This window comes from Muscardinus avellanarius (assembly GCF_963383645.1).
Source record: "Muscardinus avellanarius genome assembly, chromosome: 13".
In the NCBI taxonomy this organism is placed as follows: Eukaryota; Metazoa; Chordata; class Mammalia; order Rodentia; family Gliridae; genus Muscardinus; species Muscardinus avellanarius.
Genome location: NC_137799.1, coordinates 35,802,839 through 35,816,318, shown reverse-complemented (window position 1 = coordinate 35,816,318; position 13,480 = coordinate 35,802,839). Strand labels below are relative to the sequence as shown.

At 49.3% G+C, this 13,480-nt stretch overlaps 1 protein-coding gene across 1 annotated transcript in view; it reads left to right on the top strand.

Annotated features, from left to right (window-relative positions):
* The window catches only part of COL15A1 (collagen type XV alpha 1 chain), a gene marked incomplete at both ends in the record, with an annotated part of 112,753 nt that overhangs the window by 42,015 nt on the left and 57,258 nt on the right, over nucleotides 1-13,480 (top strand). The window contains 4 exons of the mRNA XM_080708923.1: nucleotides 870-1,411; nucleotides 2,790-2,864; nucleotides 4,265-4,345; nucleotides 9,994-10,138. Coding sequence (XP_080565049.1) covers nucleotides 870-1,411; nucleotides 2,790-2,864; nucleotides 4,265-4,345; nucleotides 9,994-10,138 — 843 coding nt within the window. The remainder of the gene's footprint in view (nucleotides 1-869; nucleotides 1,412-2,789; nucleotides 2,865-4,264; nucleotides 4,346-9,993; nucleotides 10,139-13,480) is intronic.

Sequence of the window (13,480 nt, the reverse complement as noted above, 5' to 3'; positions counted from 1 at the left end):
CTGGCTCCGTGAGGCTACAGTTTCGATCTTCTGGAAGTCAGACAGCCATGGCTGGAAACCCTCCTGCCAAACACCAGCTGTGGAACCTCAGGCCTGTCACCCCTCTTCCTCAGCCTCGTTCCTCAGTGGAAAATGGGATAATAACAGTTCCCAGGGCTGCTGTTTGGACTAAGCAAAATTGTATATGGAAAACATGGTCTTTTTTTGGTACTAGGGATAGAACTCAGGAGCATTCTACCTCCAAGCTACACCACACCCTTATTTTATTTTTAAGTTGTTGAGTCTTGCTAAGTTGTCGAGGGTGGTCTTGAACCTGCAAACCTTCTGCCTTAGCCTCCCATGTACTGAGCTTTGCAGGCATGTACCAGCTTTGCTGGCATGTTTTTAATAAAATAAGAGAACATAATAATCAAATGGAAGAGAAAACATTTGAGGGCATGATGAGTATTAAAAAGTCAGTAGAAGGTTTGCTGGGCTTGGTGGTACACACCTGTAACCCAGGAGTCTGAGCTGGGAGGATCACAGGTTTGATGTTTCTATCTCAAACAACTTAGCGTGATGGTTTCAAAATAAAAAGGGCTGAGGGAGGGGATAGCTTGAGGTAAAGTGTCCTGGGTTCCATCCCCAGTAGAATAAAAAGGCCAATATAGTGCTTTATGGAACATTTGCTTCAGTATTACAGGTGCGTATTTATCTACACATGTCTACAACAGGTTGCACTGTAAATACATTCCATATTGTGGGTCGCTGTCAAAAATGATTGAAAACAATCTGCAAGTAGGGATTCAGTGGGGCCCCCGTGGCTGTTTTCTGACTTCCCAGCAAGGCTGAATACACATGTGAAGTGTGATTTCTCTCTCCTCCTGCAGAGCCAGCCGCCCATCTGGACCTCACAGAGCTCATCGGCGTCCCACTGCCCTCGTCCGTGTCCTTTGTCACCGGCTACGGTGGCTTCCCTGCCTACAGCTTCGGCCCTGGTGCCAACGTGGGCCGCCCGGCCAGGACACTCATCCCGCCCATCTTCTTCAGGGACTTCGCCATCAGCGTCACGGTGAAGCCCAGCAGCGACCGAGGCGGCGTGCTGTTCGCCATCACCGATGCCCTGCAGAAGGTCATCTACCTCGGCCTGCGGCTCTCGGGCGTGGAGGATGGCCGCCAGCGGGTCATCCTCTATTACACTGAGCCCAGCTCCCAAGTGTCCCACGAGGCCGCCGTCTTCTCGGTGCCGGTGATGACCAACAGGTGGAACCGCTTTGCCGTGGTCGTCCAGGGCGAGGAAGTGAGCCTCCTTGTGGATTGCGAGGAGCACAGCCACGTCCTATTCCAGCGGTCCTCCCGGCCTTTGGCGTTCGAACCCAGCACGGGGATCTTCGTGGGCAGTGCAGGGGTCACAGGGCTGGAAAGATTCACTGTGAGTTAATTCCCCTCGGGGCCCTGGTAGGGGGCCCATGGACTTCCTCTCCCCTGCACTAAATAACCCCAGTGATTATTGTTTTATTCTTATGTCCTCCAAGAGTCATGAGTGTTATGGGGGGAAGAATGGTAGGTCTAGAGCTCAAAAACTTAGATTCTAATTCTAGTGCTTCATTTTTGGATTAGCCTGTAGATTTCAGACAGTACTGGATTCTCTGATCCTGTGTTTTCTTACTTGATTGTAGAAAGAGGAAAGCCTGCCAGGCATGGTGGCACACACCTATAAATCTCAGTATGTGAGAGGCTGAGACAGGAGAATCACTGGTTTGAGGCCAGCCTCAGTAACTTAGTGAGGCCTTATTTTAAAATAAAAAATAAAATAGGGCTGGTGGTATAGCTTGTAAGTAAAATGCTCTTGGTTCAATCCCCAGTACTAAAAATAAAACAAAACAAAAAGCACACACACACACACAAAAGAAAGAAAATAAAACACTGTACATTTTTAAGCCATGATTTAAAAAAAATGCAAGGTTCTATCCTTAAGTTATTTTATCTTTGATATGGGCAATAATCATTGCACTTAAGTAATTTCTGCAAAGTTATATTACTCTATAGTACTGGAGCAAGAGGTAATGTCTCCCTCATTTTTTAGACAATGTGCCCTGAAACAAAGCTTCAGAAAGCTGACTTTCTGAATGGGCTTTTTTTTTTTTTTTTTTTTTTTGAGTAAGCCATTCCAAAGAAGATTGCTGAGTGATTATAGGTATTCCTTTAGTCAGTGCCTGTATTTACTGACACCACATTGGTGAAACAGACACGGCTATGGGTGGAGTTTGGGCTTCTTTGTAGTACAGTGGAAGGTGCAGGAGAATGATCAGGAGTCACGGTCTGGTGGGTGGATTTTGCACGCTCGCTTTGGGTGTCTGGTGTAGACTGAGCTGATGGGAGTTGATGAGAGTGGAGGCTGGGAGCTTTCTGTGCGACCAGGCCGTCCAGCCAAGAAGCTTTGCGCTATAGAGAAAAGATGCTTTCTGGGAGGGGAAACATGCTTTATGGGCCTTGCTGAGAGCAAGCAGGAACCCGAGGGACAATGAGGAGGTTGCTGTGGTAGACCACACTCGGGGCTTAATACTCTCCAACGGCCTTTCCAGCTAAGGGGATTCCTATTATATTGTCCCAAAGAAAGTCTCCCTACCACCACCACCACAAATAGACTGGGCCAAAAGGTGGCTTGGATTCTTTGTCACGGTGACAGGCTATAAATTCCTAAGCTTGTCTTTTTACTTGTCTTTTCTGTTACTATGACAATCCCATTTTCTGCTGGTGGTTGTGCTTGGCATGTAATCCGTGGCTTCTGACCTCTCTTTTTCCCCCAGGGCTCCATTCAGCAGCTCTCCATCCACTCTGACCCCAGGACTCCCGAGGAGATGTGCGAAGCCCAAGAATCGTCGGTGAGCCCCCCGCCCCGCCGCCCAGCGGGCAGGCGAGCCCATGGCCCCAGCGGCCGCCAGCAGGAAGGGCCCGGTGCCCAGACAATTCATCCCCCACGTCACGGCGGAGACTCTAAAACCTCTCATCTTGGCAAGCGCTGCCTCAAGTCCTATTTTGAGCTTTTGGTTTATTTCTCTTTTTCAAGGGCTTCAGCCATCTCTTTGGTGTGGGGGGTTGCGTGTCTTATAAGGTGTTAGATTCTTCCACGGCTGTGGCAGTCAATGGCCTGGTTTCCAGACTTCCTGCCAAGAAGGGTGTTAGGATTCTAAAATCAGAGTTAAGACTCTGAGATATTCTGAGTGTAAATTCCTATAAAAAAAAAAAACTAACCTAAATTTAGGTTAGTTTTATGCCTGGCAAGTGGATCAGTTCCTAAGCTGGGGGTGGGGCAACAAGATGGCCCCCCCTTTTCCTCTTCCCTCCCTCTAGGATTTAAGGAGCAGCTGGTGCTTGACAGCCTTGGGGCGATGCTGGAGACAGAGGGATAACCTGGGAACCGCCCCCCTCCTCCAGCCGCTAGCACACTCTCGCACACCCAGAGGCGGTTGACTGAGCTGTGTGTGTTGGAGCCGGAGGTGCTGGGACCCACCAGCATGTTGGGAAGCAGGAAGAAGGAGGAGGCACTGGAAGAAAATCAGGAAGTCCAGGTCCGAGAGGCCTGGCAGGCAGATGGAAGGGCTGGAGAGCGTGTCAGCTTCCAAACAGATCATAAGTTGACTTCATTAATTTACTGTTAAAAAAAACAAAACACAGCTATTAGGTAGAAAGCCCCTCAGCGGTGGGATCTGGCTGTGTTCTAAGGTTCCTGCTTCTTAAGCCAGTGACCCTGCCTGGCATTCGCAGGAAGCTGGGAGAAAGGAAAGCCATCATACTGTTGTGCATTCGTCTCTCCACTGCCACTGATACTGAAGAGGCAGAGAAGCAACTGGAGCCCAGGAACAAGGGAGCAGTTGCAAAATCCCAGCACCCAGGCTCCCGGGCTGCCTTTAGGAGGCTGATTACAAAAATTAGGTAACCACAGAAGTCACGTGTCAGGTGCAATGCCCTGAATATAAGATTCCAGTGACCGCCTTACGAGGATTGGGAGCGAAGGGAACCTGAACAAAATGGAAATTGATGTCAGACTGAAAAGATGGGCTTTGTTTGAGCAATAAAAAGTGCAAGGAAACAGAATAACCAACCGGGCCCACTGTACACATACAGCCTCTTCCAACTCTTTGTCTGACACACGTGCGCGCGCGCACACACACACACACACACACACACACACACACACAGTTCCTCTGCAGGGGTCTTTGAGGGTTTCTGACTTTCCCAGTCTCATGCTTCTGCGTAACCTGCACTGTTTGTCTCCACACAGGCATCAGGAGAGGCCAGCGGGTTTCAGGAGACAGACACAGTAGCTGAGATCGTAGAGGCCGTCACCTACACTCAAGCCCCGGTGGGTACAGGGTGCTGCGGCCTGTGAGCCGGGCTGGCTCTCCGGGAACTGGTGCCCAGGGCCCCAGTCAGACAGCTCTGGCTTCACATCTCTGAGGTTAACTGTCAGCTCCTCTGGGGGAGCCAGGAGGGAACTGGATAATGGGCATCTTGCAAATTCCCCGGCTGCTCTGGACATCTATGTAGCAGCGAGAGGCCCGTGCAAAGGCTGACCTCATGCACTACCGCCTCCCAGTGCGTGGGCTTGGACAACTTACTTGTCTGAACCTTGGGTCCTTCTCTAGGGATGATGATACTACTGATCCCTCTCCTGGTGATAGTACTTATCACCCTCATGGGACGTTGCAAGAGTGAGATGAGGCAGCACAGGGACTGTCTCAGCCCAGTGCCTGGTGATATTTGTCAGGGGCTCCAGCTATGAGCCAAGTCAGAGTCCCCGTTCCCAAGAGATGCCAAGTGTCCCCCTGCTCTGCCTCCTTCCTGCACAAGGGCCCTGTGTCCGGTGGCTATGCTGTCTTTGTGCTCAGTGACTTAGACAGCAAGATGCATCAAAGTCATTGAACACCAGGAACCTCCTGGGCTGAGCTGGCTCACTCAGTGACAGCAAAAAGGAGGGAGATAGAAATAAGGCAGAGGCTAATAAACTAGACCTCAGGGTGACAGAGGTGTGGGCGCTGCAGATATATAAGACATGGGTCTGCTAGTGCTGGAAGGACTCAGTGGTCATATTATCCTGCACAGAGTGTATAGAAAACTGCCCTTGGTACAGAATGCCAAACTAAGGCCTGGAGGGTGCCTGGGCACAGCTGGGGTGGGAGCACAAGTCTTCCAGTGCCCACCCATGGGTTCATGGCCTGGGTGGTGTGATAGACATTCATCCCCAGGACCCTGGTACATGCTTGGCTGGGATGGGGAAGTTTAGGGTCCCAGGGTCTGCCCACCTGGTAACTGAGGAAGTTGCAGTCTTGTGTGCCCATAGGCCACCTTGTTGGCATGCCCAGCACAGGGCAGCAGGGCCCAGAGCCATGATACCTTAGAGCTTGAAGCCTGGTGCTCCCCCCAGCATACTAGTCTATAATTTGGGGGGCGGCAAGTTCAGGCAAAGGTACCAATGACCCTCAAGAAAGATGGGAAAGGAGAGTAGGGTTGAGAGTATGAGATAGTGACAAGGGTGGGAGAGAGGACCAGGAGCTTGGGAGGGTATATTGGAGCCAGGGAGCTTGGGACAGCACAGAGAAATGGAAGAGGAGGAAAGAGAGCTGGCACCTCTCAACCCCACGTGGGGCTGGCTTTTTTTTGTCTACATGATATACCTTGTTCCTTACAAGCCACGTTGGTGAGTTTGGTGACATCATGCCTCACTGTGTCAATGTGCAAATGTTTGCCCAGGACAACTGGTGCTCTGCCATAGTTACATGGTGTAGAGTCAGGGCTCGAGCCCAGCCTGGCCTGCTCCCCGGCCTCGGTCCCTTCTCAGGACCACACACTGAAGAGACGGGGCACATGCCAGGCACAGGTCAGCCGAGGGAGCGTGAAATAAGTCCCCAGAGGAAAGAAAAAGTGGTCAGTGATCTGATGTCCTTGGTGGCCTCTGGGGTATCCCATACACTTCCTTTCTCAGATTCCCAGCCCCACTTTTCTCCATGATTTTAAGAGAGTTGGCGCAGACCAGATTCCTGCCACGTGTGGGTCCTGACTTAGCGCTTAGTGGCTGCTCACCTTCAGCAGATGACCTCACTTCTCCAGGTCTCTGCCTCCTCCTCCTATAGCGGAGCTTAGCTACTGCATGGGCTATTGCGAGAGCTGCGTGGGTCGACTCCTACATGATACTCACCCAGTCCTGGTACCAGCTCTTGCAGTGAATGCTTCTTGCAGTTACTCTTGGGCGATGGGTCTGTTGAGAGGGTTAAGGAACGCAAGATGTCAGATTGCATGTGCAGGGCTGGACTCGGCACTGCGCAGATACCGTATTCCTCTTGGGGCCTCCTCCTGCCATCTGGTTCCCGATTGGCTGGTAGCTGGGGCTAATGGGGATGCCAAACCCAGGGCTGCCCTCCCTCTTCAAGAGAATTACCCCCCTCCCCCGGGCCCAGCTCTGGGCCTGAAGGTCCTGGCAGGGCTGTTTCTGATGTACCTTGTCTGTCCTGACCCTCAGGATCCCTTCCACATACCCCTCCATCCATGTGGGTGCATGCTTGACCAATGCTCACACTTCCTTCAGCTTAGCTTGCAGGGAGGTGTTTTGAGTGGAGGAAAAGGAGTAGGAGGAGGAGGAGGAGGCAGCACAGAGGCAAGGAGAAGTGGGAGCTTAGCCTAGAGCAGCCAAGTCTGAAGGTGGCAGGGCCGTTTATACCACCCTGAGCTGGGATGTCCCCCTTTACCATCTCCCCAAAGGGCTTGTGGCTCTTTTCAGCAGCCGCCCCTCCAGAATGGGGGATTTCATCCTTAAACAGTCCCTCCCTTCCCTGCTGGTTCCCTTTGAGGAATGAATCTCAATTCCCATCCTCAGTCTTTTCTGCCTGCTGTCCTCCAAAGCAGAAGCCATAACCAGTGAACTGAGCCACAGACTGTGTGGTCGGAGACTTAAAAAGTCAACTCCTCAGCCAGGCAAGTTGGTGCAGCACTTGAGAGGCTGAGTCAGGAGGATCGCAGGTTCACCACCAGCCACAGCAATTTAATGAGGCCCTATGCAACTTAGTGAGACTGTTTCAAAATAAAAAAAAAATTCAGAAGGGCTGGAGATATAGCTTGGAGGTAGAATTCCCCTGGGTTCATCCACTGGTGCCAAAATTAATGGATTGATTGATTGATTGAATGAATTCAGAAAATAAAAAGTCAGCCTTTCCCTCCTCCTCATTTGGGGCCAGAGCTTCTGCTACCCCAATCCTATCTCACACTGAGTTAGCTTCTGCTAACACATCTTTGCATTTCTGGGAAGTTCTATGTTATGCCAGTTTACAATTAATAACATCCCTTTCAACCCTGGCTGTGCATCTAAGTCAGCTATGCCTAAGTATGTGTATAAGAGAGGGGCATTGGGGCAAGAAGGAGACCTTTAAATAAAGATTCTTGCCTGGGCTGCTTTCCTGCACCTTCAGTAGGTCTGGAGGGAGGACCAAGAATATGAATTGCCATAAAGCTCCACAATCCAATTCCATAGCCAGGACCTTTCTTCTAACAACACCCAAACATTCAGTTTCCTGGACACAATCTGGGCTTTCTCCCTTCCATCTATGCCTGGATCAAGTGGTTCTGTTGGTCTAGAGCTCCTGCCTCCCACCCTCCTGCCTGGCCAATCCCTACCTACCCTTCAGGATGGAGTCCCAGCCCCTCCTCGGAGGCAGGCCGCTCCCGCCGACCTCCTCCCCGACTTCGCTTTCCCTTCTGCGAGGCCACACTTACATTACACCACGGTCAGTCGTTTCTGATCTGCACCTGTGCCTCCTCCATGGTATGGCAGTTTAAAGGTAGACACACTGTCTTCTTTATTCATTTCTCCATTCCCAGTACTCAGCCAAGTATCTGGCACACAGTAGGGCCACAGGAAACATGGAATGAGTGCATCTGATCATATGGGTTTGAGTGTGGACTTAGCAAATCACATTCTTTCAATAACTTGAGAAGTTCTCAAAGCCTTAAAGGCTGACTGCCCTGTTTTGTCATAGGCCACATATGTTTCCCCAGTATCTGGGTGCTTAGAGAAGAATATCTTTCCTCCTGACAGAGGGTCAGCTCACCAGGGTCTCACTGTGCCCTTGAGCAGGGCTGGGAGCATTTGCAACTACCTGTCTGAGATTTGCCACGGGAAGTTTTTGACTGATGGGCTGGAGTCTGGCGTCTAGAAAGCCTATCTTGACCACCCTGAGTGACAACTCAGCCCACCACCATGTCCTCCTGTCTTCCTGAAAACCCGTCTGCCTGTCCCAAAGCTCTATTCCTTGGGAAGCAGCTCTGCTCCCAGCCCCTCACTCAAGGTTATACACGTGCTTTTGTGGGCCTTCATGGCGCCCTCAGGGAGCCATGGTGGAGTGGCTTCTGCCTAGGCCCTTGCAGGGAGAGGAGAGGACTGTCCTGAGGAAGTCAGGGGTCCTCACCTACTCAGCTAGATCAACATCCAGAAGGGAGATGTGGAAGCCCTGCCTGGTCTTCTCAGCCTGTCCTGGGGAGGGACCTGCTCTGCTCCTACTCTGCCTAGTTCCTTCCTCCTAGGCTTCCCGGTGCAAGCCCCGGATGTCCTGACCTGGACCTCAGCGTCCCTAATCCATGTTCTCACTGCTCTTGTGGGGATTCTCCAAAGTCTACAGTGGACCACACCGCTTCCAGCCCATCTCACCGATGAACCAGCCCTCCTTAGTTGTCCACACTCCCTCCCCGTCCTGCAGCCCTCCTCCTCCAACCCTGGCCTCTGCCAAGCTCAGGGCGCCAGGCCATGGCCCACCAACTCTCCCTCCATCTTTGTTTTCTGAAATTCTGCTCACTTTTCACGGCCCAGCTCCCTGTAGCCTCACCCCATCTGTGCCCTAGAGATTTCACAGCAGGACAAAATTGACAATGCTTTTCTCAAGTGTTAGTCTCCAACGTGATCATTTTCTGTTTTTGTCCATCTCCACTTGCAGTTTTTTTCAATAATAAACAAGGGATATTTGGGTACTAAAAATAAAGATGTGCTGAGCATTTTCATCCATTTAATACCTTTGAATATTTATTATTATTATCACTGTTTTACCAAGGAGGAAGCTGAAACTCAGTGAAGTTACATGACTTGCCCAACATGTCTTAGTTAATAAGAGCTAGGATTTACAGGCATGTCTACCTGTAAAAATGAAACCATTGAATTATAAATGACTGGGCTCTTAAAAATCCTTCCTGTTCAGTTGGACCAGAGATTCCCGGCTTATACATTAGATTCTGATGTTAAGGAAATAACTTTCTGTTACTAGGATAGATAAGTAATGCTGTGATTCAACCCCCCATCCCCACCCTTAGCAACATTGTGCTTAGAAAGTGATGCCCATACACCCCAGGTCTCCAAAGTTGCTGCTGCCAGCGTCTGGGGTGATATCGTGACATTTAGGATCTGACTGAGATTTCTGCTTGGATCTTTGCATTCTATTTCCAGTTGATGGTTTTTATTCAGTTGGCTATCCCTAGCTGTTGACTAGCTTTGGAAAATGTATACAGGTGCTGGAGTGTTCCTGGAAAGAAACCAAGTGCATCTTTTGTTTTCATAGGCCTTCCCTAGTTCACTTCCAGGACTGGATTTACGTGGTGTTTCTGGGTGCAGCTGCCTTATTCAATTGTCCATTCATTTGTTCCCTTGTCTGCCAGATCTTACCGAGCACCTCCTCTGTGCTGGCCTGGGCTTCAGGGATCATAGAAATGTGGCCCCTGTGCTCAAAGTCCTTTGTCTGAGATGAGCAGAGACTCTGTAAGCTGACCGGGCTTTAATGACCTCTCACTGCACCTCTCTCAGGCTGGGAGACACAGTGACTGCCTCGGGGACACAGCAAGAAGGGCGAGGCTTTCTTCTGCATTTAAACAACATTTTGTGGATAAATTATTTTCTCTAATAAAAGTCACTGTTTTTTTTTCTTTTTTTGGCTTTACTGTTAAGTAAATCCTTTTGGGTCTCATTTTTCATCTTTTCAGAATGAAGAAGCAAAAGTTGAACCCATAAACACACCTCCGACTTCACCCTCTCCCTTTGAGGACACGGAGCTTTCTGGTGAACCTGTACCAGAGGGGACCCCGGAAACGAACTTGAGCAGCAGCCCGCACAGCAGCCCTGAGCAAGGCAAGTCCTGGCTGCAGTCAGGGGTGGTGGCCTTCCACGGAAGCTTACTGTGTGTGCGGCCTGGGCCACGTGTGTGGCATCCAGCGTCGTATTTAACCTTCTACCCGCCCTTTGGGAAGGGATGATAATTATCCTCATTTTACAGAGAGGATGGGGGAAACTGAGTCACAGAGAAGTCAAGCAGTCCAGCCAAGACTATGAGGCCTGTAAATTGCAGGGCTAGAATTTGACCTCAGATATCTAAATAGCCCCCAGACTCTATCTCTTCTGGGGTTTAGTAGAAAAGCTTATAACAATCACTGCTGTTTGATTGAATACCTATTATGTGTTAAGTATTTATATACCTCCTTTCCAATCCCAACACCCTATGTCCTAGTCAAAATCACTAGCCGCTACTTTATAGGTTGAAAAAATAACACTTGAAAAGATATGTGTGTCTACAGTTACACAATCCAGAGCCCCAGCTTAGAATTTCCACTCTCTCTAACCTCTGCCACAAACTCTCTGACTATCAGAGGATCAGGTCAGTTAACCAATGACCAAAGAGGGGCAGGGACTGCCCTGGTCACCCAGCAGGCCGGTGGTTTTCTCTGGGAAGAGAACATGTCTCCTGGCTCCCCATCCTCCTGGCTCTGGCTCCTGCCTAGGTTCCTCCAACCATACCCAGGAACATCGGCAGAAGCTCCGAAATCAGATACATAGCCCCCGTGCCCCCAGCAGCAGCTCCGCATATTCCCAAGGCCTGAGGTCTCCAGCATTTTCTCCCCTTTTTTGGAGAGGAGCCATTTTAGACCATTGTTATAGCCAAGGCCAGAGCCCCGAGATGTAGGTCAAGGTCATTCCTAGCAGCACTGTTCTAGTAGCAAAACAACCCAAAGCATCCATAGTAGGGATTGTTTGGGCAAACTCTGTACCATTCATATCTACAGCCCTGATGCTGGGGGTGTGGAAGATTAATGATCCAGAAACATGCTCCTGACGTATTCCACCAAAAAAAGCAAATTTCAAAGCTGTATGCTACAACCCTTCTTTTGAAAATATGTTATTTCTATCTATTTCCATTAGGCAATGTAGAGCAACGTGTGTGTGCTAGATACACTACATACTAAATGCAATATACAATATGTTCTGAGCAGTAGTCTCTGATGAGTTTTATTTTCCTATTGGACTTGTGTTTTATAAGTCTTCCATAATAACATTTGTCATTATTCTCTTTGCTTTTGCCCTCAGTTAATAAAGCTTATTTTAATAATTAAACTTGAGAAGTCTGTGGGTAAGAGGCAGTACAGGATGTTGGACAGAAAAAATATATAATAATTTAATAAAATTACAATGAAACCAAGGAGTGGGGTGTGTTGTGGGAACCCTGAGGGGCAGGGGGTGACCCAGCTTGGGTGGACACCCTGCTCGGCCACCTATTTGCTGTGGGCTGGGGCTGAAGGCTTCCAAGCCTTGGATTTATTAACTGGCTGCTGGAGTGTTAAGGATCCCTGTTTCAACCTTCATTAACTGGCTGTGGTTTGTGAATTGCAAATGCTCTCCTGGTGGGCTGGGATCTCTGAGGAGTAGCAAGGAGTGGGGTGAGACATTGGGGTGGGCTTTTCTCATCAGAGGGGTAAGATCTGAAAGAAGCCTGGGACTCAGATTTTAGCACCAATCCCATGTGCCCAGGACCAGCCATACTTGGAGCAGAGTGAGATGTTCCTTTCCTCCTGCTGCATAGACACCCAGATAGTGAGGAGAAGGGAGCCTGCACACCGAGTGCCATCCCTGGCCACTATTTGTATCCCAGGCTTCCCTGAGAGCATCCATGGCACCTCCATCCTCCCAGGGTCAGGACCTAGGGCCAAGGGCTGCTTGCACAGCACCCCCTGGTGGTCAGAGCTGGGAGGACGCCAGCACATGGCTGGTGCTATCATTCTGTTGTTCAAGTGCATGGACCCTTTAGATAGTTCAGCACTTTCCTGTCTGTCCATGACCAGTGTGTGTAGAAAGAGCCTGGGCAGGATACAGGTCCATCCAGCTTCAAGGCCCCTCCTCTCCACTTCTTGGGATGTCATTCCTCCTCTGTAGAATGGGGTTAGTAATAAAAAGGGTTGATGTGCAGATTAGATCAGAGCAGGACACATTCCCTGTGGATGGAGGGGAGTCTTAAACATGGGTTCCTGTCTTGGCTCTGTGCACCAGCAGCCTGGTGTTGGGCTGGGTCCTTGGAGGTATAATCAGTGGGTTAGCAGGGGGCTGAAGGAGGGTGTACATGGCACATGCTTGGCCAGAGCACAGTACTAATAGGTACCCATGCATTTTACCATCACTTCTTAACTTTTATTTATTTATTTACTCATTTATTTATTTATTTATTTTGTGGTACTGGGGGTTGAATCCAGGCGCATTCTACCTCCAAGCCATACTTGCAGCCAAATTTTATTTTGATTTTGAAACAGAGTCTTATTAGGTTGATGAGAGTCTCACTGCTGAGACAGTCTCACTGCTGAGGCTATCCTCAAACCTGTGGTCCTCCTGTCACAGCCTCCCAAGTACTGGGATTACAGGTATGCGCCACCACGCCCGGCTACCTCTTATTCTTTGCTTTAGAACCCCATTTGGTTTTTATTTATTTATTTATTTTGTGGGTCTGGGGACGGAACCCAGGGGCATTAGACCTCCGAGCTACACCCCCTGCCCTATTTTTTATTCTTTATTTTGAAACCGGGTCTCACTGAGTTGCAGAGGGCCTCACTAAGTAGCTGAGGCTGTCCGTGTACTGCGATCCTCCGGTCTCAGCCTCCTGGATGCTGGGATTACAAGCGTGTGCCACCACGCCTGGCTTCCGTTTGGTTTTTAAATTGCAAAAGAAATGTGTGCATGTGCTAAAAATTCAATCAATACGCAGTTGTACAAACAAAAAAAAAAGCTCTCTTCTTCTTCCACTCCTATCTGCTGCAAGAAACAAATATTAAGCACTGTGGTTAAGCCAAGCATGTATGTAAACATACATATAATATATTTTGAATAATTATTACATGCCATGAATTTGTTATCAAATTTATAATAATGATAAAAGACACATATTCAGCCGGGCGTGGTGGCGCACGCTTGTAATCCCCACGCTTGGGAGGCAGAGACAGGAGGATCGCGCAGGTTCAAAGCCAGCTGTGCGTGCTGGCTAAGGAGACCCTGTTTCCAAATAAAAATGTAAAAATAGGTCTGGGAGTGTAGCCCGGAGGTAGAAGGGTTCCATCCCCAATACCAGCAAAAAAAAAAAAAAAAGACACATATTCATGTATAGTTTTTCATTTTACAAAAATAGAACCACATTGACTGACTGTCACTTGCTTACTA